This window comes from Schistocerca nitens, chromosome 1 (genome assembly GCF_023898315.1).
Source record: "Schistocerca nitens isolate TAMUIC-IGC-003100 chromosome 1, iqSchNite1.1, whole genome shotgun sequence".
NCBI lineage: Eukaryota > Metazoa > Arthropoda > Insecta > Orthoptera > Acrididae > Schistocerca > Schistocerca nitens.
In genome coordinates, this window is record NC_064614.1 from 694,113,097 (window position 1) to 694,136,811 (window position 23,715).

A 23,715-nucleotide genomic window follows, 5' to 3' on the forward strand; every position below is an offset into this window, starting at 1 on the left:
CTATTTCAGTAATGATTTTCTGTGGACACGTATTTCCTTCGGTACACTCCGCTGATGTACTCGTTTCAATTACTTTTATATTGTAATATATTTTTCCTTGGAGGCTTATATTTCATTTACTTATTAGTACGACAACCGTTATCAAACATTAAATAAGTCCTTAGTCCACAGGGAGGATTCACGATTCGCGCGCGATTCATGTCACATGAAACATAGCATAATTACGAATTACGTATACGACCCGAATAGTCTGCAACTAAATCCAACCGCCTTCTCGGAGAGAATATAGACTCTACTCAGTGGCCAGGATTAGTTACCTGAATACAAGCAAGAAATCTCTGTAGCATATTTCTTACAAATAAAGTGAAAATAGCTAATTCTACAGCAAGAAGAAAGATATGGAATCTATAGCAAAGGGTATGGGCCCTAATAGTATCTTCATGTAGGGCTGTTTCCAATTTGCGTGCACGTGTTTATTGTATCCATGTTTGTGTTCAACAAATGTGCTCATTCAAAATCGCTTACTACTTACCTCCTATGTTCGCTACTAAGATTGTATAAAGTTATATCCAGAGTGACACAATTCATCGATCACGCTTGCTTAAAGGCGGTGTCACACCAGACTTGAGCTAGTTCTGTTACTTTGTGTGTGTGTGTGTGTGTGTGTGTGTGTGTGTGTGTGTTTCGTATTTATCTGCCTTGCGTAACCTACGTTTATTCTAACCTTTACTATCCACAGCCGTCATAAATAATCAAAGTTCAGTCGAGTACTGTATAAAGTTTGAAATTCGGTTTAGTCCCCTTCAAGGAGAAAATTTTGTTTCAATTCTACGTCCTACCACATCTCTGAAATAATTTGCCCCAGAACTTCTCTATTAGCCTATAACTACAAAATGCTTTATTGGCCTAGGTTTATTTACTTGTATGTAAAGAAGAAACATGTAAAGTCTCTCCGCATTTGTGTGTGTGTGTGTGTGTGTGTGTGTGTGTGTGTGTGTGTGTGTGTGTGTGTGTGTGTGTAGTGGAGAATATACTTCTTACTAACAGATTATATTCACTTTTTTTCACATTATTAATTTCACGCTATTAGATCCATACTTGACACTGAGTTATTGTGTAAGAGTTTGCTTGAATTGTACTTTGCATCACAATTTTCAGTCATCTTATGAAAATCATACCTCAAGTAACAAAAATGTATAGTCTACTTCAATGTCATATGCTGTCATTACTTTATGTAAGAATATAAATAGTCACTCCTCCAACGGTAGATGAGAGAATCAATCTTCTTGAACTTTAGAATTCCTTAGTAGTAAGTTAAAGCATAATCTAATGCAGGGCTTCCCAAGCTTTTCAGCTGGCGGACCCCTTTTTCAGTCGAAAATCCATGGCGGACCCCTAGTCAGTCAAGAGCACAGTAACTTTAAATTTCAGAGCGAAACCCATGGGAACTGGAAACTTCTTAATTCGCGTGCCATGTTCCCAATTCGTCTAGCATGCAAGAAACAATATCATTAACACATGGCTTTATGAGATTTTCTGCAATGGTATGAGCTTTGCCTGTTTTTGCCACTCGATAACTAACCAAGAAAGAAGCTTTTAATGAATTTTTATTAATTGTTTTTGCATGGGTTTTTATGCACTTCTGAGAAGCAGCTAGTTCAGCACTCTTCCTTTTGAAAAAAATCGATGTCTTTAGCCTGGAAATCCGGGTGAGTACCTTCAAAATGACGGTGCAATTTAACTGGAACCATTGAGCTGTTCGGAAGGACTCGTGCACAAATTACACATTGAGCTTTAGCCTTTTTTGTCTCCATAAAGCCCATTTCTATATAGCTTTCGTTGTACTTACGCTTCTTGGTTATTCCACTTCCACAGGATATTGCAGCCAATGGAGTACTTGCAACGTTTTCACATAATAAATCCGACAAAGCTCGCTCCGCGCATGCGTAAAAGGTTTCAGAGCATCTAGCGCCGTGAGCCGGCGCACAAACGCCCCCCGTATTGTTGCGAAACAGTCGATCAGAGAAGCCGCATTCTCCGGCACTAAACTGTGTATTTATTCTCACTTAGGAGCCGCAAAGACTGCTTGGAAATACGAGCTGAAGTAAAAGTACATATGTTTTTCACAGGAAAAAAAAAAGAAATAATGGTGAATTTCATTTTCACATTTTTATTCAATAATTTTACTCATTATTTTACACGATTTGGTGAAATGTGGCCGCGGACCCCCAGAAAGAGCCGGCGGAACCCTAAGGGGTCCGCGGACCACACGTTGGGAAGGCCTGATCTAATGAGCCGTTGGTTACCCCATGTCTAGGTCATAACCCTTTGATTCACCAGACACGCCAGGATAACTTTGTGTACACTTCAATTTGACTGCATAGAGAAACAAAGCAACATTACTTACCATATTCTTTGTAGCTATTACTCACGTGTGCCTACTTCCTCCACCAACCTCTGTAAACTTTCTTTACACCTAGTCGTGTCCCTTGTGTTTTATATTGTTTTTCCCCATTTTGACGTTCATGAAGCATTACTTCCTTGCCTACTAAGGCGTTAAGCACTTGTGGTTTTTTGTTTGTTTACCTTTAAGGTCTTCCTTACTTTCTGCAGAACGGTCACATAATTTGACAACATGGGTTTTTGGAAGTGTTCTCCTTGTATTTCTGTTTCCGTTCTAATATTTTTGTCACTGGTAATTTAACATTATATTTTTTTTTGAAAAAAACTCTCAAGGAAAACCATCTAGCTGTCATTTTATTCCTTCTTATCTTGTCTTTTATGAATTTCCTAGTTTATAGTTTACATTTTAGCTACAGTTTTCTCCTTGTTCTATGATCTATAGATTTTCTGCTATATGCACAGCACATTTGTTCGTTTCAAGGAAAGCATCCTTATTTTCCATCAGTATAATATCAACTGGAAAAACAATTATTTCATTCCAGTTGATGATGGATGAAACGACGGAAACCGGTCAAGAATGAATATAATTTATACAGTCGTTGCCAAACGAAAATACTTTTCTAAAATATGTCGCAGCTGTAGCTAGTTACCTACAAAAATTCTAAACTGTTCATTTTCTTGCAGTGTACATAGCATTCATACGCACCTGCACCTTGCGAATGCGCAATGATAGGGAGCGTAATGAGAGGCTGTTCATCAGGTTCTGGATTTTTGAGTAATTTCATGCTTCCATGATCTTTAGCCAACGTCAAACTTCACCTTTGCTTGTACTATAATGTGTCTTTAGTTTCGAAGGGAATGGTCATGCAGGTATGGCTATTTAAATATGGACTTTATGAAGGGAATCGGAATGAGGTTACCACATTATCGAACACCACTGCACAATCGTGCCTTTCGTTCACGGCTTATTCGAACGAAGGAATGTTAGTGTTTAAGTGGCTTCAAGTGGCTCTGAGCACTATGGGACTTAACATCGAAGGTCATCAGTCCCCTAGAACTTAGAACTACTTAAACCTAACTAACCTAAAGACGTCACACACATCCATGCCCGAGGCAGGATTCGAACCTGCGACCGTAGCGGTCACGCGATTCCAGACTGAAGCGCCTAGAACCGCTCGGCCACACTGGCCGGCTGTTAGTGTTTAACATCTCATCCTTATCGAGAGCACTTGCTTTATGGCAGTAGGGAAATGAACTCGACAGTGTCTTTTTTGAACGTCGGTATCGATCTTTTAAAAGTCACAGAATGACACGCTCTCATTGGCCAGACCCAACTCCTCCCTAGACAGAGGCAGGTGTCCACTATATTACAATAGATTTCGGGGAGGGATGCGATGAGTTCAAATCTGACGCGTTGGGGGGCAAGTACATCAATTGGAACTCGCCACTGTGTTTTTGGAACCACTGCAGCACACTCCTGGCCTTTTGACGTGGCGAATTATCTTGTTGAAAAATGCCACTGTCTTCAGGAAACATGATCGTCATGAAGTGGTGTACGAGGTCTGCTGCCGCCAGCTTGTCTCCGTCCCGCAGTACTGGTGTCAAGAAGCTGTTCCCCTGGAATGTAACGGATTCGCGCTTTCCCATCGTCATGATGGGGCAGGTACCGGGATTCGTCAGACCATGCAATGCTCTGCCACTGCGTCAACGTCCAGTGCCGATGGTCACGTGTCCATCTCAGTCATAGTTTCCGATGTCGTGGTGTTAACATTGGCACATTCAGGGGTCGTCGGTTGGAGAGGCCCATCGTTAGGAGTGTTCAGTGCGCTGTGCGTTCAGACACACTTGTACCCTGATCAGCTGTAAAGTCTAATGTTAGTTCCGCCACAGTTCACCGTCTGCGCTTTTTTAGCAGTCTGCCTAGCTTATGACGTACGACATCCGTAATGAGCGGGCCATCACAATCCGCTCTCGGTCAGACTCAGATAGATCGCGCGCCATCCACATCGTACACATGGACAGCACGCTCGCTGATACTGAAAGGTCCCCTTAGAAAAATTTATGAATTACTGTGCTGATAAACCTCTTACATTATTTGCTTTTCAAACAGCTGAGCAAAACTGAACGTGCACAGACTTTTCTCTCTTTACTTATTCAGATCATCTCTAAACTGACACACAATATTTTTAGCGCAAAAATGGTTCAAATGGCTCTGAGCACTATGGGACTCAACTGCTGTGGTCATAAGTCCCCTAGAACTTAGAACTACCTAAACCTAACTAACCTAAGGACAGCACACAACACCCAGCCATCACGAGGCAGAGAAAATCCCTGACCCCGCCGGGAATCGTTTAGCGCAACGCAATCTGACTTTCAATAATCCCTACAAAAGAATGGCCCTGACTAACAATAAACTATACCTTTCATGAATCACTTACCTCACAAACATCGTCGTTACTCGAACTACTGCAATACAGCGAGCGCCAATACTGCCAGCTAAATAAAAGTTTCTAACTACTGAAGGCACTAACTACTGATAGGCATACTTAGCAAATGAAAGATTTTGATAGAGAACAAACAATGTATTTACCTTAATAGTGTTCAAAAGTCATTATATATATATATATATATATATATATATATATATATATATATATATATCAGTTCATGACATACAGTCTTATAAATTTACTGTCTCTGATGGACACACGTCCAGATCATCCGCTCTCAAAACTCCGCATCTCTCCCCACATCCACCACTGCTGGCGGCTCACCTCCAACTGCACAACGCTACGCGCTGTTAACAGCCAACTGCCCAGCACTACAATAGCAAATTACAACAATGCAAACCAGCCACAAACTGCACATAACACAGTCAGTGATTTTCACATGGAGCGCTACGTGGCGTTACCAACATAAAAACCTAAACAGCTTACTTACAATACTATATGCGCCGTGCGTGTGTCTGACTAGCAGTCATTCCTCGCCAGGTGACGCTGCTATCGCCTGGACGGGTTTATGTCGATAGTAGCTCGACGGTCATAATGTTCTTGGTGGTCTGGTGGTCAGTGTATTTCTGTATAGTTGAAGTCACTGAAACATTATTGCACTGTTTTTTTTTTGTTTTTTTTTCAAAATGAGTTATAGTTTCGTCAGTGCTTCTTCTTTTCTTTAACACTGATACGTAGTAAATGGTAGAACAACGCATTTCCTAAACACATCTTATATTCAACTATACAATAGGCATACTCATTCACAGTCAACAGGAAGACAATAACATGCAGACACTGCCAAAAGCAGCTCGCCACTAGATTTTGCACCAAAGTATCTCATCACCTATGGAACATGTATGTGGTACATCATAATAAAATCGTTAAATCTGAAACAAAAACCGTAGATAAATAGTAGAACTGTCCATAAGTTGTTCTAATATGTTCAAAGAAGTTGACAGCATTTGTGCTTGTGATGTAGCAGTACACTTTTATTGTAATTACTGTACAGTAACGGTGATACAAAAAGAATCGAAGGTAATCGCAGAAAGTGAAGAATTTGGCAGTTTTTTGTAGCTACACAGATGAGGAGTGCTGCATTATCCCCGCTGAGACTGTTAATTCTCCAGTGTAGTTGCTGAACTGTTAGCTCACGCGCTGCCAGGTTTATGACTAGAGAGTAGGCAGTGAGCTGACGCTGATTTCTGGCAGCACGGAGACGACCTTCTGGAACTCACTGACTTCACAGCAATAGCTGAAACCTTTCTTCTGGTCGTTGGATTCCCAAGTGACCCAGCTGAGCTTGCTGCACACGTCGGGACACAGGTAGTAGTCGTCTCCAGGGGCGGAAACATACGGATTGTTGATACCGATCAGAGCCACGCCCGCGTCGTTGGCTGCGTAGTGCACCACCTTCCAGTACAGCTTCGGCACGGGGATCTGCTTGGTGTCAGCCACCAGGTACAGCTCTGTCTCCACGCCGTCCACTTTGGGCAGCGTGGCGACGCCATAGGTTCCAGTGTATACTGTCAGGTCGGTACCTTTCTTGCTCGCGCAGTAGCGTACGTTGCTCTCCACCGTTTCCCAGTTGGTACCATTGAAGGTCTGCCACTGAGGTGCCGCGTTGAGGAACCAGATGGTGGCGGTCTGCTGCGAGCCGAACATCCAGTCGGCCTTGGCAGACAGATGGCCTCTCGCCATATTGAAGTTACCGGACGCGACGTATTAGTCTCCCAGGTCGCTCGAACCGAGGATCTCCGACAGAGTCTCGCGCTGTTTTTTCTGTGTCTACGCCGTGTTTACGTCTATGTCGTCGAAGAAGTCGCCTTGCTGTAAACACAAATATATGAAAAGTTTTTAAAACTAGTTTGACAAGACAAACGACACATTTTGTGATTGTACCTAATATGTAACGTTAGTGAATACTATCTATGCCTAGCTATACGAACGGCACTTTCAGTGGTTGGTCATTCTTATCGTCTATTTCTGACCAAACTTTGCATGATCTCTGCCCAGAATGGAATTCAGTTGTGATTAAATTTCTATGCATTATAGCAGTAAAACGTGCTTCTGCTATTAGGATGCGGAGTGGATAGTGCAGGACCGCAAATATTGCATTACAGATTGCACAGTTCTTTCTCTTCGCTTGCACGTCTTTCCCTGTAGAATATTATTAACAAGCTGGCATAAGTCACCAAGAGTAGAGTCGGACTCCATATGGCATTGTAATGTACAGGAAGTGTCCTAAATTTGATTCTCAGTCTTATTAATCTGTTACGCAAATAGATAAAATCAAACAAAGACTAAATATACTAAAATTGCGAAGATCATACCTCATGCAGAGATCGATTGTACACTCTGCAACACTATTAAAGGGTCACTCAAAAATAATAATAAAACCCTGTCATTTTCACGCATTGTGACGCAGAAGTTCGAAATTTGGCTCGCATGCGCCTACAAACTTGCTCTGTACATGTGGTAAAGCGTGGCGCCTGAGGCTTCAGACATTAAGCTGTCGACACATACGGAAAAAACGCCAGACCTCAGAAGTTTATGTGAGTTCCAAGGTGAGTTAATGATATCACATTGGAACCAAATTTCACCACAATTCTGCCCAGCATCACCGTAGATGTCTCTCACCATGGGAAGGTCGTCACACCCCCTGTTACCCACATCTCACCCCTTCTCTGACGCCTCTGTGATGGGCAGAACCACGACTCCCACCACTGAAATCACGCAGTTTTCTTATGGGTGGCCTACACTAAAAAAAATGGTTCAAATGGCTCTGAGCACTATGGGACTCAACATCTTAGGTCATAAGTCCCCTAGAACTTAGAACTACTTAAACCTAACTAACCTAAGGACATCACACACACCCATGCCCGAGGCAGGATTGGAACCTGCGACCGTAGCAGTCCCGCGGTTCCGGACTGCAGCGCCAGAACCGCTAGACCACCGCGGCAGGCCTACACTAAAACCTCCAGAGGTGATACAGAGGATATCAATGAAATCATCCGTTCCCTTCGGGCGTTCATTTAGCTTATTTCGTAGTCAGCATCGACAGTTTGCAGACCGATATGCTTGACGATAGTAGACGCTGCTAACACACCCCAACCGTTCTCTAAAGACATCGTGTGGCTGCGGACCCATTGAACATGATCTGTCCCATTCGTTGTGGAGTGCGACGGCAATTTTTGTTGTCTTATACAGGATGGAATATACGGACCGTTCAAAACCATTCGACGAAATTTTAACATAATCCAAAGCAGCAACGGGCATTTATGCTTGTTCACTCCTCCTGTTTCGCTCCCTCCTTTGGCATGACCACAGTGGAGTGCAAATTTGACAAGCATGTAAGTAGCGTGAATAAAAGGACGCTATGTGTAAGAAGCATGAAGCGCCCTTTGAATGTATCCTGATAGCTAAAAGAGCCACGTGCACTTTGAATAAGAAAATGCTACTTGACACTGAAATCAATATAAAAGGTAGGATCGCCACCAACTCTAGCCACACGACAAAGAAGAAGTAGCACTGAGTCGGAAAATTACTTAATTTATTAATAAGAAAAACTCACAAAAGAACATTCATTGTAACATCATTGATAAAGAATGGGATGTAGTTATTAATATGATCCAGGCATTCTTCCCGTGAATCAAATATTGAGTAAAGTAAATAGGTCGTGAACACCATGCGTAAGTGCAGCCTGCAGCAAGATTCGTGAAAACACGATCTATTCCAGAGCACTTGTTTCAGATAAAAAAAGTGACACTAATCACTACACCTGTGCACATGGAAACGCTATAGGTGGGCCAACAAGGAAAACTACAAGGTAAATGGCGAAGGTAACGGCGACGTAACATCGGTACACAAGATAAGATTGAAGGCAAAATTATTTATTCCTTAAAACATTGATGTAGTGCATCTATAGACTGCTATTGCATGCTAACTATGTACAATTGCTTGTGAAATACTATACGTTTCATAACAGACTCGCGTGCCCACTCGGTCCGCGGAGACAATTTCTATGGACCGTGGTCAAATTTTAATCACATGAGACAAAGAAAATTCACAAATACACAAAAATTACCAAGATCCGAAAAAGATTAGAAGCATCCACACACAGTTGTAGGCACATAAACATTCACACTGAACCGAGGGCACTTCAACATATGCAACTCCCTTGTGCTGCGTTCCCCTCACGGATCAAAGTCAAGACTGCATTGGGAATCAAACTGAAAGTCTACAAAAGCCTTGGATTCCCTGCTGCAACCCAGCAAATAAATCTTTATAAGACGAAATTCGAGACCAAAAGCTAAAAGCTCCCCTCTCTATGTGACAACGCGCCACGCGGTCAGTCCAACTCACCCTTCTTCGACTGGAGCACAGTTGTGTACGCTTCCCGTACCGGCGGCAGACTGCCTCCCGCTTCTCCAGCCTCTTCCACGCTCCGCGTGGACCGGAAAACCCCAGGATGTCATTTCCGCCACCAACCTAACGCAGGTGGATTTCTCACAAGCAGCGGAAATCTCTTTGCCGACTTGACCACTACGAGAGTTGGCAATGAAAGGTGGCTACAGGACCCTTTCATCACCCCAAACGTCCCGGAGAAGACTGTGCCGCGAATTTTCTCGCCATGCTAGGAGATTCGCCAACAGTCTTCGAAACAAACATACCCTAACGAGTAACAATTGCAACAGTAAACAGCAGCACAAAGGAGTTGATTAATCTCTTATATCCAAGTGAGCTTTATCTGACCTTAGTCAATAATTGTGACCTCATGCGGTCCGCAAAGCAAACAGAACAAATTAAATTAAGCGTGATATACTACGCTAACATCATGTCATCTGACCTACTACGACCACCACCATGAGATATTATTTTAAAATTGCTTTAACCAACTATCAAAAGTTAACATAGAGACATAGGTGAACAGGTACATAATATATATATAAATATATAAACAAATACAATGATGCAAAATCATTATCACGAACCAAAGCAGTATCATTTGGTGCTGACATATATAAAAACATGCAAGTGAAAGTGCAAAATACAATATTCACAACAAATACAGTGATACAAACTCATTAATGAACCCAATGGTATGACAGCTGGTAAATAATCACCTATGGAAAATAAGACATGAGTACAAAAACACATCCAGAAATCAACTCGTTGACACGCTGTCATTTTTCAGTTTCGCCACATGGTTGTTTCACTGGGTATTCTCTTTAGGTGCTGGGGTGGGCGTCTCTTCTAAAGGCGACTTGGAGGATAAGCTACTAGGGGACCACAACACTGAACTGGGGAGTTCGCAGCGGCGTTGATTGTAACGTCCGTTGTAACCCAGGTTGTTCATCCTAGACAGCACCCCGCGACGTTGCCTCGTGCCCGTTTCCACCCTCTGCGTCCATACTGTGGGATGGTTCGGCGTTGCAGATTTGCAGGACATAGCCACTTGTGGGCCCTGCCTCATCATCGAGAAGGCGGCTTGGCGGTCGTCGTCCGTGTGTTGTGGAGGAATGTGTTTTACCGACACACGCCCCCGTCTCTTGTATCAATGGGGAGACACGCGCTCTTCTGCGTCGCATCGAGGTCGACGAAAACTCGTGCGGGTGTCGGGCTTGAGTCCCGCTTATCACCTCTTTGCACCGTCTCAGCTGATGCGTCAGTGGTGGGACCCGCGTCCCTCCGGGCAGTGGGCGTTACCTCACCGCAGCAGCCGTCTGGACTAGCGGCGCTCAGGGATCGGCGGCCTCGCCTGGTGTGCGTCATACTTTCCCTTTCGCTTGTCAGATGACTAGCGCATGGGGTGAAACGCCGTCCATCAGCTGGCGCTGCCGTGGTGACACGTCTGCGGGCTCCGGTGTGAGCCTGCGCCTGGGGGAAGACCAGCATCCCCTCCCCTCTGACGGGGAAACAGCTGTGACCGCTCGCCGCATCACTGCTTCGCCGTTGATACCAGGGTTCGGCAACGCCTGCCGGCGGACCAAGCCCTGTGCTTTCTGATGCGGAGGCTCCCTAGGCGGCCTTGCACCCACTTAAGAACTGCGCTCACAGGGATCGTTACAAAATATCATGTGTACAGATTACCACAAAATCTTCGGAGTTTCTCACTCCTGATCAATACATGGAATAGTGCCCAAAATTAACTTGACAAAAAGGGCCTTCTTAACATTACTAATAAAAAAAAACAATGAAGAAAATTAGATAACCAATATTCAAACAAACAAAAAATCCTTTTTATAAAATATAGTTCCAGCATTACATCTGCTGTCAATCATTCAGGGTAGATCTTGTACAAGGTTTGGTCAGGATTTGGATAGGATTTGGCGCCGCTGCTAGCTACAGACACAAAACTCTACCTGCTCCTAACTACGCTCTCACACACAATCTACACAGCTCGTACTAGTCACCATCACCATATAGCCCGACTACAATTCCCACATATAAACAAAATATTCCTTTCAACACCAATACCAATATCGTTGTTCATTGACTGCTCCTCCAAGGTTTGCAGAACATGTTTGCTGATCTGTGAAAAATTTCCGAGACTTCTTTTCTATGGACATTGCATAATAAAAGTTATGATTAATGAGACACAGAAGGTTCATTCAAGTCACATCTGGAATGGTAAATGTTTCAACATCTATTCATCAGACTAATGCAAAAGGTCAGTGGGCATAAAAATGAAAATAAAAATCATCCTATCCTATTAGCAAACACATAAACACTTCGTCCTATAAGTACATAAAAAATACTGTCAAAAGAAATCCATTGTCCAGGGCCATGAGTACCCAACTTACTGCTATCATAAGATACTCATAATGATTACACACTTACTCACCACATGTCCCCAGGGGTCCTCACCTACCGTCATGTTATTTTAGCTTGGAGGTAGTCGCATTGATTCTCTACTGAATATCAAGCTGCTTGAGTTTATAAGCTGTTTCCATACACATCTTCTGGGGTTTCACACCCTGGTGTCCTCAACCGTACCTAGTAGTATGTGACGGCAAGTTACACTTTCCAAATATCTTATAAGATGGCAACTCTGAAAATCAAACACTATTAATCTCCCTTCATACACAAGTCCTTCACCTACAAGTCACCAAGTTGCTTCATTAACATCGCAGTACATTTGAAAAATCTCACTGAATCATGCTCATCTAAGGGGAATAAGAACACTAAAACTGTAATTTATCATCAAGAATTACCTTACGACCATTGACTCGCCACGCCAACACACCCGATACCTTTTTAGTCATCAAAGAACGAAAGCCATCTTACTGTAATAGGAAACGCTTCATATGAGCCTCATAAACATTCACATTCAGATGTTTTGAAACTGCACAACACTACTCCTTTCTGCTGACAAGAAGAAATAACTACACACATATTGGGGGACCCTTTACAATACACAGAAAATATACACTTTAATTTTAATCACACCAGTGTGAATCAAAACATTGGAAAATATGCACTGTAATTTTACTCACAAAAGAATGAGTGCGAAAAAGCATATGGGCAATACGTCATTCCGACCTCCGAGGGGCAAGATCTTCTGCTTCTTATTCAATGTAAGGTTTTACGTTGGAGATGTGGTGCAGGCCCTTCGACTTTCGAGAGCGGAGTGTTTCTACTTCAAGCGCATTCGGATGTGGAATCCGCTTGATTCTGTACGGCCCGTTGAATAAGAAGAAGAACTTCTTTGACAACCCAGCCAGTTTATTAGAGAGCTTGTGCGAGCGTACAAGTACTTTCTGGCCCACGTGAAAAGTTATATTCCGCACCTTCTTTTTGTAGGTTCTTATCCGATCCTCGGCGGCACTCTTTATATTTTTCAGGGCAAGCTCCACAATTGCAGATCTTCGTAACCTGGGTTCTACTGGCCAGGGAACCACCTCTTTTATTTTACTCGGAGGCTCCTTGTTTTTCAGGACCAGAATCGGTGGCAACGTCGTCGAGGAATTTGGCAACTCATTTAGTATGTTCTGGAAACCGGCTAGTTTCGTGTCCCACGTCCGGTGGTCACGGTGGCAGTATAACCTACACAATTTTCCAATCTCCTTCATCCACCTTTCACAAGGATTTGCTGAAGGGCAGAAAAGGGAGATAAAGATCGGTTTCACTCGCTTTCTCCGAAGCATATGCTCCCAGTGACGTGACCTGAATTGTGGCCCGTTGTCCGAAATCACACGCTTCACAGTGCCAACCTCCCGTAAGAAGTGATTTGCGAACGCGGCAGCTACTGCCTTCCCGGTGGCCCTACGCAGCGGGGTGAGGCAGACGAATTTTGACGTCAGCTCTACTGCCACAAAAATGTACGCAAATCCGTTCCTAGAACGCACTAGCGGACCGAATAGATCTACTGCTGCGAGATCCCTGAGTTTATTGGGAACGATCGGGTGTATTGGTGCGGCAAACGACACAGTGGGCGGCTTGGCTTGCTGACAGGGCTTGCATACCCTAATTACTTTACGTATACGCCGAAGCATATTATTAAAGTAACAGGTTTCCCGCAGCTTCTCCAAGCATTTCCTCGCACCAAAGTGACCGTAGCTCAAATGCACGTACCACACGAGCTTGTTCACCAGTTCCTCCGGAATCGCTAACAGCCACCTAGAGTCATCCAGAGCTCGCCTCTTGAATAGGATGCCATTCCGGATAATATAATACTGCCTGATGGCCGCGTGGGATTTATCATGCCATTTCTCTTTGATGTCACGCAAGACTTCGTCCTTGTCTTGTTCCGCCCCGATATTGCCTAGTGACGTAGTGACATAATTCTCGAATGCCACATTTTGAAGGTATAACACACTGAAATTGTTTTCATCAATAGCGTTATCCTCAGCATGGGTGAGCCCGATAGGCATCCGAGATAGAGCATCAGCAATGATGTTCTTGTGCCCCGGAATGTACTCTATCGTGAAGTGGTATTCCTGGAGGAACACCGTCCACCGTCCGAGTCTACCGTGATTGATTTTGGCGCTCATTAGGAATTGTAGTGCTCGGTGGTCACTGTACACCCTGGTCGTGCGCCCGAACAAATAGTAACGGAACTTCTTGAATGCCCAGACAATCGCCAGGGCTTCAAGCTCCGTGACAGAGTAGTTCCGTTCACTCCGCGAGAGCACACGGCTGGCGAACGAGGTAGTTTTCCAGGTGGACGGGTCCTTTCCACCATCCGTCTGGAACAACACCGCTCCCAGCCCCGTCAGTGAACTATCTGTCATCAGGCAAAACTCCTGATTCAAATCCGGATGGGCGAGCAATGGAGCGTTAACGAGTGCATTCTTTAATTCGTCAAATTCGCTCTGTGCTTGTTCGTCCCACATCCAAACGGTGTTCTTACCCGTCAGTGCACATAAACGAAGGGTGGACAAAACATTGAGATTTATAAATCTCTTGTAGAAATTGCAAAGCCCCAAATAACCCCTGAGCTGACGCTTTGACGGGGGCGTTGCGCACTCCGCAATTGCTGAAATCTTTTCGGGATCCGGATGAATTCCATCCGCCGACACAATATGACCCAGAAACTTTATGCTTTCACGCCCGAACTGGGATTTGTCCAGATTCACGGTCACCCCCGCTTTCTCGAATACTTCGAGCAATCGATTTAGAACCCGGTTGTGTTCCTCCCATGACTTCTCTGCAATTAGAATGTCGTCCACATACACAGTTACGCGCGCTCTTAGGTCGTCAGGTAGTATGCTATTCAGGCCTCTTATGAAGGCGGCTGAAGAAACATTCAACCCGAAAGGGAGACGTTTAAACTGGTAGCAGCTCCCATAGCAGAGGAAGGCAGTGTATTGCCTGCAAGACGAATCGAGCATAATTTGCCAATAGCTGTTTCGGAGGTCAACGGATGACAAAACTTTCACGCCATGAAACCTTTGCAGCAGTTCCTCCAATCCTTCTGGTCTATCTGTCTCAGACATGATTACCGTATTTATTTGCCGCGAGTCCAACACCAAACGCACGGACTTGTCCCGCTTTGGTACAACGAGTAATGGCGAGTTGTATGAACTCCTAGCTCGCTCTATTATACCCTTCTCCAGCATCCTACTTATTTCAGCTTCCACACTGCTCTTGTGCACCAGTGGGATGGGGTAGGGCTTAACAAAGAAAGGAAGATGCTCGCGCACCGTAAAGCGGTACAGAAATCCATCAATTGCCCCCGGTGAATCCGAAAATACTCGGGAATGGCTTCTCAGAACGCGACACAGTTCCATACGACTCGCTTCCGAGGCTCCCGCACCAGCAATACACCTTTTCACCGAGCTCGTGAAAACATCGTTCCTACCATACTCATTAGGTTGTGAATCTAGGTCACTAATCAGATTGACCAAAACCTGCTGCCCAGGTCGCGACTCAGTCCTAACGTGAAATTTCAGACAGCTCACCTCAGACTCCTTGCGCAAAACACATTCCTCGAAAATTAGACTGACAGGGTTGCTCCCGGCAATGATAGTCATAACACCGCCAGCCACGTCGATTACGGCGCGGTGGGCATTCATGAAGTCAGTCCCCAATATCATCGCCACGCTCATCAGTGGCATCACAAAAAAATTGAATTCAAACTCATGTCCTTGACAGACGAAGTTTACTCGAGTCTGAACTTTAATTTTAACACTTTTTCCATATATCGCGCCCCTGACTGTAGTTCCTCTCACCTGGAAAGTTGGCCAACTCCCCGTTTCCTCAGACTTCCGAAACGCCGCCTCACTAATCAGCGAAAAGGGGCTGCCTGTATCGAGTACACATCTAAGACTGACTCCCCGAATGTAAACAGACACGACTGGGTTTACCGCGGGCACACCAATACTGTGGTCCTCCCTCAACAAATCTTCCCTAATATCGTCTTCCTCTATCAAATGCACATCAATATCACTGGTCCTCATTAAGTTGTCGCCAACCGAGTCAGCCGCTAGTCATTGATCCCTTTGATTAGGGTCATGTGGCGGATTGTGACGCGGGTTTGCGGGACGAATTTCAACACCCAATGGCGGACCACCCGTACTGTTTACAGCACCCCTGTTGTTGCTTGTTCGATAATTATTCTGTGGTCGGTCACGACTACCGTTCCTAGGTCCGCTATAATTACTCCAATATCTCTGCTCATTACCGTATCTTCTAAACTCCCGGGGGTGTCTTTGATTTACTCTCGGCGAATGATGACGATTGGCATCGTTCGTTCTGCCCGCGTTCCGTGAGGAATCGCGACGCTGCCAACGCTCGCGCGCCCTGTAACTCTGAGGCGACCCGTTACGTCTGGAGTGCCACCTGTCTCTACGGCTGCGGCTTCGCTCGCGCGGCCGCTGCTCGTAGGCGCTCTGACCGTAATTCTGCGTGGTGCCATTCGCATCGCACTCAAGCTCTAAAAGGAAATTGCGAAACCCCTCTACGTCATCCTTACATCGTCCTGCAAGGATAACGTGCCGCAACTGCATTGGAAACTTTCCCAGGCAAATACGAATAATTTCTGCAGGTCCATAAGGATCGTCAAGATGTTCATTCGCCTGCAGCATGTGCTCGAACATCTGCACAGGGCTGGAGAATTTTGAGCTGTTTAACTCTGGAAGCATAATGAGTCCGTGTTTTACACGACTTTGCGCTGCCACTGACCAATATATCGACAGGAAGTGTTGACGAAACTCCCCAACAGTGTAGCAATTGCGTGCAATTACCCTCATCCGCGCCGCTGGCTCACCTTCGAGGTAGCCGCACATATACTCTATTTTGTGCGCACTGGGCCACGTAGGAGGGAGGGAGAACTCGAACTGCTGTAACCAGGCCCGCGGGTGAATCCCCGTAGCCGAGTTACGGAAGACTTCAAACTTCCTCACGGTCAGAAAATGTTTAAAGTCAAATTCGTGAGTTTCCCTTGGCGAACGTTCCTCAGGGGATCCGCGCCGTTCCCACCTGGTACGAGATCCGTGATCATGACGATGATCAAATTCGCCATCGTTCCCGGAATCATCGTCGGAATAATGGCCCTTTCGTTCATTTCTTTCAACTTCATGGGCCTTTAACCCTTTTAGGTGAAGTTCTAAACTGGCCATGCACTCACATATTCCCTCGGTAACCCCTCTTTGTTGTATTTTTATTTCACACTGTCCACGCGGACATTTCGTTATCGACCGTATTTCGTCTGCATCCGCTGATGACGAGGTAATCGTTTCCCTATTATTGTCAGACTTACGCGCCACTGCGTCTGAGATCCTGGCTATTTCTTCTCGCATCTCTCGGTGGGCCGTGTCTTGTTTTGTTTGCGTAAGCCCTTGCTCTCGCTCGAGAGCTATTATCGCCTGGCTGAGGGTTTCTACCTGCGCGCTAAGGTGGACCGGGCACTTAGCCGCAGTGTCCTCTATTCGGGACACAAGAGCCGCGTGGTCACTCTGGCATTGTTCTGCTAACGCGCGGAGATCCCTGGCGGAATTTCGTCCTACTCGGGACTCAAGAGCCGCTTGTTCACTCTGGCATTGTTCTGCTAGTATACGTATCTTCCCAGCGAACCTTTGTTCTTGCTCCATCACCTGCTTGCTAATGACTTGGTGCCCCTCTTCTAAGGCGGAGATGCGTTGGTCAATGATCGCCAGTTTCTCCCCAACACCCTGTACTATTTCACTACTCAATCTTTTATTTGCTTCCTCGATATCCCTTTTATTACTGTCTAGTAATTGTCATAGCATAGCCTGTAATGAATTTGCATCTATCAAATGATTCGAAATCACTACGGCGGGCTCAGGATGGACAACACTTGTACTTGCGTTTTCTGCGTTTCGTTCCAGGTCGGACTCGACGTTCTGATCTCGTCCTTGTTCAGAGTTGTTGTCTGACTGGTTTTTCCGATCGCGGCTCCCTGAACGGCTACGCGTCTCCATCATAAGGATAGTTACTCCGTGCTCCAAAATACAAGAATAGTACCAAAGTCTCCTAATGGACTCACAGTCCCCACAAGGCAGCCAAGATTTACTATATAACACCGATACACGCCACAGGACAAGAGTCAACCCACACTTGTAACACAATTGAATACTAGATCACAATATCTATACAGTAATACATATACAAGATACAACATGTAAGAAAATGCACACCTATATCATAAATTCACGTAAATTCTGTATCACAGAAAGACAATATACCAATTAGCACATCCAACCGAAAATAACTAATCCTCACTGTGCATCAGAAGATCTCTGGTTTACCGAAATCCTGGCAGGGTCGCCATGTGTAAGTAGCGTGAATAAAAGGACGCTATGTGTAAGAAGCATGAAGCGCCCTTTGAATGTATCCTGATAGCTAAAAGAGCCACGTGCACTTTGAATAAGAAAATGCTACTTGACACTGAAATCAATATAAAAGGTAGGGTCGCCACCAACTCTAGCCACACGACAAAGAAGAAGTAGCACTGAGTCGGAAAATTACTTAATTTATTAATAAGAAAAACTCACAAAAGAACATTCATTGTAACATCATTGATAAAGAATGGGATGTAGTTATTAATATGATCCAGGCATTCTTCCCGTGAATCAAATATTGAATAAAGTAAATAGGTCGTGAACACCATGCGTAAGTGCAGCCTGCAGCAAGATTCGTGAAAACACGATCTATTCCAGAGCACTTGTTTCAGATAAAAAAAGTGACACTAATCACTACACCTGTGCACATGGAAACGCTATAGGTGGGCCAACAAGGAAAACTACAAGGTAAATGGCGAAGGTAACGGCGACGTAACATCGGTACACAAGATAAGATTGAAGGCAAAATTATTTATTCCTTAAAACATTGATGTAGTGCATCTATAGACTGCTATTGCATGCTAACTATGTACAATTGCTTGTGAAATACTATACGTTTCATAACAGACTCGCGTGCCCACTCGGTCCGCGGAGACAATTTCTATGGACCGTGGTCAAATTTTAATCACATGAGACAAAGAAAATTCACAAATACACAAAAATTACCAAGATCCGAAAAAGATTAGAAGCATTCACACACAGTTGTAGGCACATAAACATTCACACTGAACCGAGGGCACTTCAACATATGCAACTCCCTTGTGCTGCGTTCCCCTCACGGATCAAAGTCAAGACTGCATTGGGAATCAAACTGAAAGTCTACAAAAGCCTTGGATTCCCTGCTGCAACCCAGCAAATAAATCTTTATAAGACGAAATTCGAGACCAAAAGCTAAAAGCTCCCCTCTCTATGTGACAACGCGCCACGCGGTCAGTCCAACTCACCCTTCTTCGACTGGAGCACAGTTGTGTACGCTTCCCGTACCGGCGGCAGACTGCCTCCCGCTTCTCCAGCCTCTTCCACGCTCCGCGTGGACCGGAAAACCCCAGGATGTCATTTCCGCCACCAACCTAACGCAGGTGGATTTCTCACAAGTAGCGGAAACCTCTTTGCCGACTTGACCACTACGAGAGTTGGCAATGAAAGGTGGCTACAGGACCCTTTCAAGCACATAAATGAAAGGGCAAAGGTTCCCTCTAAGACCCCCCCCCCCCCCCCACGTTTTGCACAGTGTCCCCGCTCACCTCCACTGACGTTTGCAAAACGTCTCTGTACAGAGACTTGAATATTCCACTGACTATGCCCTGTCGACACAACCTCGGCTGAGCGCCACTACATCGCTGCATTAGCGTCTCCTTGGAGCATGCGAAATCCGAGGGTGTCGAAAGTGTTGGCTATCCCCTCAGCGCGTAGTCCCTGGAGAATGTTTCCTCTGCAGAGGAAACTTTTCAAATTGCTCAACAAAAGTGCACGGGTGCCATTGAGGTACTGCCGAACTGAAGGGGGAAGGGGAGTTTAGAAGGACCCTTTGCCGTTTTAATCGCGTACATTTCAATGTCGCATTCCCCCGTGATCATACCACAGAAGGGCTGAAAAAGCATAATCACCATTTGCTGGTTCGGATCAAGTTTCAGTTTCGTCGAATGGTTTTAATAATGATTTCACCCAGTGTACCAGAACAAAAATTGCCGTCACGCTACATTCCAAAGGGGTTAGGTCTCGTTCAGTGGGGTTTCAGCCCCAAGACATCTTTAGAAAAGGGTTTACTCGCCACTGGGATTGTCAGCATTGTGCAAGGTTGTCAAGAACGTTGTTCTGTTGCACATCGCACTGCCAACTGTCGGTTTCGACCGCGAAATGTGTGTAAATGAACACCCAAAGGGAAGGTTTTTTTTTTCATTGTTCCCTCTACGCTACCTCTTGAGGCCTTCTCGTGCAAATCCTGAGCTGTGGTGTCCTGAAATATTTTCTTCGACTACCCTTAAGAAAACCGCTGATTTCAACGCTGAGCGTCGCAGTTCTGACCTCCATAGCAGGCGTCAAGAGAAGTGGTGAGATGTGGGTAGGGAGGACGTGAGGACCTTCCCATCGTGCGAGACGTCCACGATGGCAATGGGCAAAATTGTAGTGACATTTGGTTCCAATGTGCCATCAGTTCCTCACCTTAAACCTCACATCAAATTCTGTGCTATGGCCTCTTCTGCGCACGTATACCTTGCTGTTTGAAGCGTCGCCTAGCCCGAAGGTGACATCGCAGGGCGCTTCGGTTTTGTCCCTTTACAGAGGAAGGTTCTGGGCACCAAATTTCAGACTTTTGAGTCGCAGTAAGGAAAAAAGTGTTTCAAAAAAGTGACCGTTTAATTGTGTTACGTATTGTATTTGTGATGTAATATTGAACTACGAAGCAGGTTTTCACTCGTGTGGACAACCAATGTACGATCTAAGGAAAAGGAAGAAAGACATTAATTTAATAAAGCGTTCCTGTTTCGGGATAGGATCACTTGGTGCAGAAGAAACTGGAGAATATGAGACAGTGTGTGTGTTTGTGTGTGTGTGTGTGGGGGGGGGGGGGGTGGAGGCAATCATTCATGTGTCAATAAACATACACAATGAAATTAAAGCATCATTATTCACCACAACTAGTCACCAGGCATCTGTATCAAGCCCACCAGAGAGTGTGTCGTCATTTCACAAGCGTGCAAAATGTGTCATTTCTTTTAAATTCTGTTTTTATCAAATGGAGAAGAATTTTACGCTCATATTAATCCGGCGTGTAATGCAGTGTTTTATTGCTAAAATGAGCAGATGTAGGTAATTACTGCCGAAAAACATTGCCGGGCAAAAATTATTGCGCTCTTTTAGACGTTTCCATTTCACTCTAGATCTTTGTTGTAACAGTGCATATGGAATACCTGAATGATTACATTTACAGATTAATAGCACAAGCTGTGTCGAGGTACCGGCTATCGACCCATGCTGAAATAACATTATTAGTTAAGTGATGTAGAATCCACGGCCGGCAATGCAGACACTGGCTCTGGCATCCAGTATGGCGAATACTGTCGTGGGATACGTCATGCCTCGCCTGTTCGACCTGCCCACGTACTTCTGTAAGAGTTGTTGATTGACGGGGATTAGCCGAGCTGTCTAGGGCGCTGCAGTCGTGGACTGTGCGGCTGGTCCCGGCGGAGGTTCGAGTCCTCCCTCGGGCATGGGTGTGTGTGTTTGTCCTTAGGATAATTTAGGTTACGTAGTGTGTAAGCTTAGGGGCTGATGACCTTAGCAGTTAAGTCCCGTAAGATTTCACACACATTTGAACATTTTGATTTTGATTGACGGGTCTCACTGTATCCCACACATGCTCGACTGAAGACAGGTCCAGAGATCTTACTGGCCAGGGCCAGGGAAGTTGCTGCATCACTTGCAGGGCATGTTAAATTTGACAGGTAATGTATGGGTGAGCGTTACGTTGTTGGAACAACATATCACCTTCCTGTTACAGGAACGGAAAAAGAACTGGTCCAACAACGTACTGCAGGAAACCATCGCTAGTTAGCGTCTCCTCCAGAAACACCAAACGTGAGCGAGAGTTGTAGTTAATCGCACCCCAGACCATAAGGCCCGGGTGGGGCCAGCGTGTCTTGACGAATACGCTTTACGAGACGGCGCTCACCAGGTCTACGTCGTACGAGCAAAGGATCATCACTTGCTTACACGCAGAATCTACTTTTGTCGCTGAAGACCATGCCGCACATTCAATTTTCCAAGTGGTCCTCTGACGGCACCAGTCAAACCGTGCAAGTTGTTGCCGTGGCATGAGTGGAAGACAGGCTAGAGGTGGGCTTGTAACCCCAATGCAAATAACTGGCTTGCAAGAGTTCGTGTTGATACATCTGGGCTCACAAGCACTCTTATCTGTGCTGTGGTAGCTGTACCATCTGCCACTGCCAACCTCACAATACGACTATCCTGGTGGGCGTCTGTGCTGCGTGAACGTCCAGAACTTCGTCTACAGGTGTGAGACTGTCTGCGTGGCCACCGGTACCGGCATCGTTGCACAACTGAAACTGCACTTCCAACTTCTGTGGCAGTTCTCTGAACGGCGTTCGATACAGTTCCCCACAATCGTTTAATGAACAAAGTAAGAGCATATGGACTATCAGACCAATTGTGTGATTGGATTGAAGAGTTCCTAGATAACAGAACGCAGCATGTCATTCTCAACGGAGAGAAGTCTTCCGAAGTAAGAGTGATTTCAGGTGTGCCGCAGGGGAGTGTCGTAGGACCGTTGCTATTCACAATATACATAAATGACCTTGTGGATAACATCGGAAGTTCACTGAGGCTTTTTGCGGATGATGCTGTGGTACATCGAGAGGTTGTAACAATGGAAAATTGTACTCAAATGCAGGAGGATCTGCAACGAATTGACGCATGGTGCAGGGAATGGCAATTGAATCTCAATGTAGACAAGTGTAATGTGCTGCGAATAAATAGAAAGAAAGATCCTTTATCATTTAGCTACAATATAGGAGGTCAGCAACTGGAAGCAGTTAATTCCATAAATTATCTGGGAGTAGGCATTAGGAGTGATTTAAAATGGAATGATCATATAAAGTTGATCGTCGGTAAAGCAGATGCCAGACAGATTCATTGGAAGAATCCTAAGGAAATGCAATCCGAAAACAAAGGAAGAGTGTTACAGCACACTTGTTCGCCCACTGCTTGAATATTGCTCACCAGTGTGGGATCCGTACCAGATGGGGTTGATAGAAGAGATAGAGAAGATCCAACGGAGAGCAGCGCGCTTCGTTACAAGGTCATTTAGTAATCGCGAAAGCGTTACGGAGATGACAGATAAACTCCCGTAGAAGACTTTGCAGGAGAGACGCTCAGTAGCTCGGTAAGGGCTTTTGTTGAAGTTACGAGAACATACCTTCACCGAGAAGTCAAACAGTATATTGCTCCCTCCTACGTATATCTCGCGAAGAGACCACGAGGATAAAATCAGAGAGATTAGAGCCTACACAGAGGCATACCGACAATCTTTCTTTCCACGAACAATACGAGACTGAAATAGAAGGGAGAACCGATAGAGGTACTCAAAGTACCCTCCGCCACCCCTCGTCAGGTGGCTTGCGGAGTATGGATGTAGATGTAGAGGAGAATCCCTGCACTTTGAAGGCCACAATTTGAACTCTTTCAAACTCGCTCCGTTGGTTGTAGGAAGCACGAGAGCGTCATGTGGTGTGATAGCCTGCTTACTTCAAGTGTTTGCACGACACTGAACATTTTGGGTATGAGCGTTCCCTATTAAAAGGCGCTCTGTAGCTATGCCACTACGCTGTCTGCTGGCGGACGACGTTAAAACCATTATCAGTTCGTTTATTACCCTCCAGGTGGCATGTGCCATCATCGGATCAAAACCGAGATCGTCTCTCCAGGTAGAGTAGAAACACATGAAATCGCTCTCCGTGGAGATTTCACACGTAAAATTGGAATTACGGTATCAGATT

At 45.1% G+C, this 23,715-nt stretch overlaps 1 protein-coding gene across 1 annotated transcript in view; it reads right to left on the reverse strand.

Annotated features, from left to right (window-relative positions):
* LOC126195438 (uncharacterized) overlaps window positions 1-23,715 on the reverse strand; it is a 193,033-nt gene that overhangs the window by 49,512 nt on the left and 119,806 nt on the right. The window contains exon 7 of the mRNA XM_049934092.1: window positions 6,067-6,585. Coding sequence (XP_049790049.1) covers window positions 6,067-6,585 — 519 coding nt within the window. The remainder of the gene's footprint in view (window positions 1-6,066; window positions 6,586-23,715) is intronic.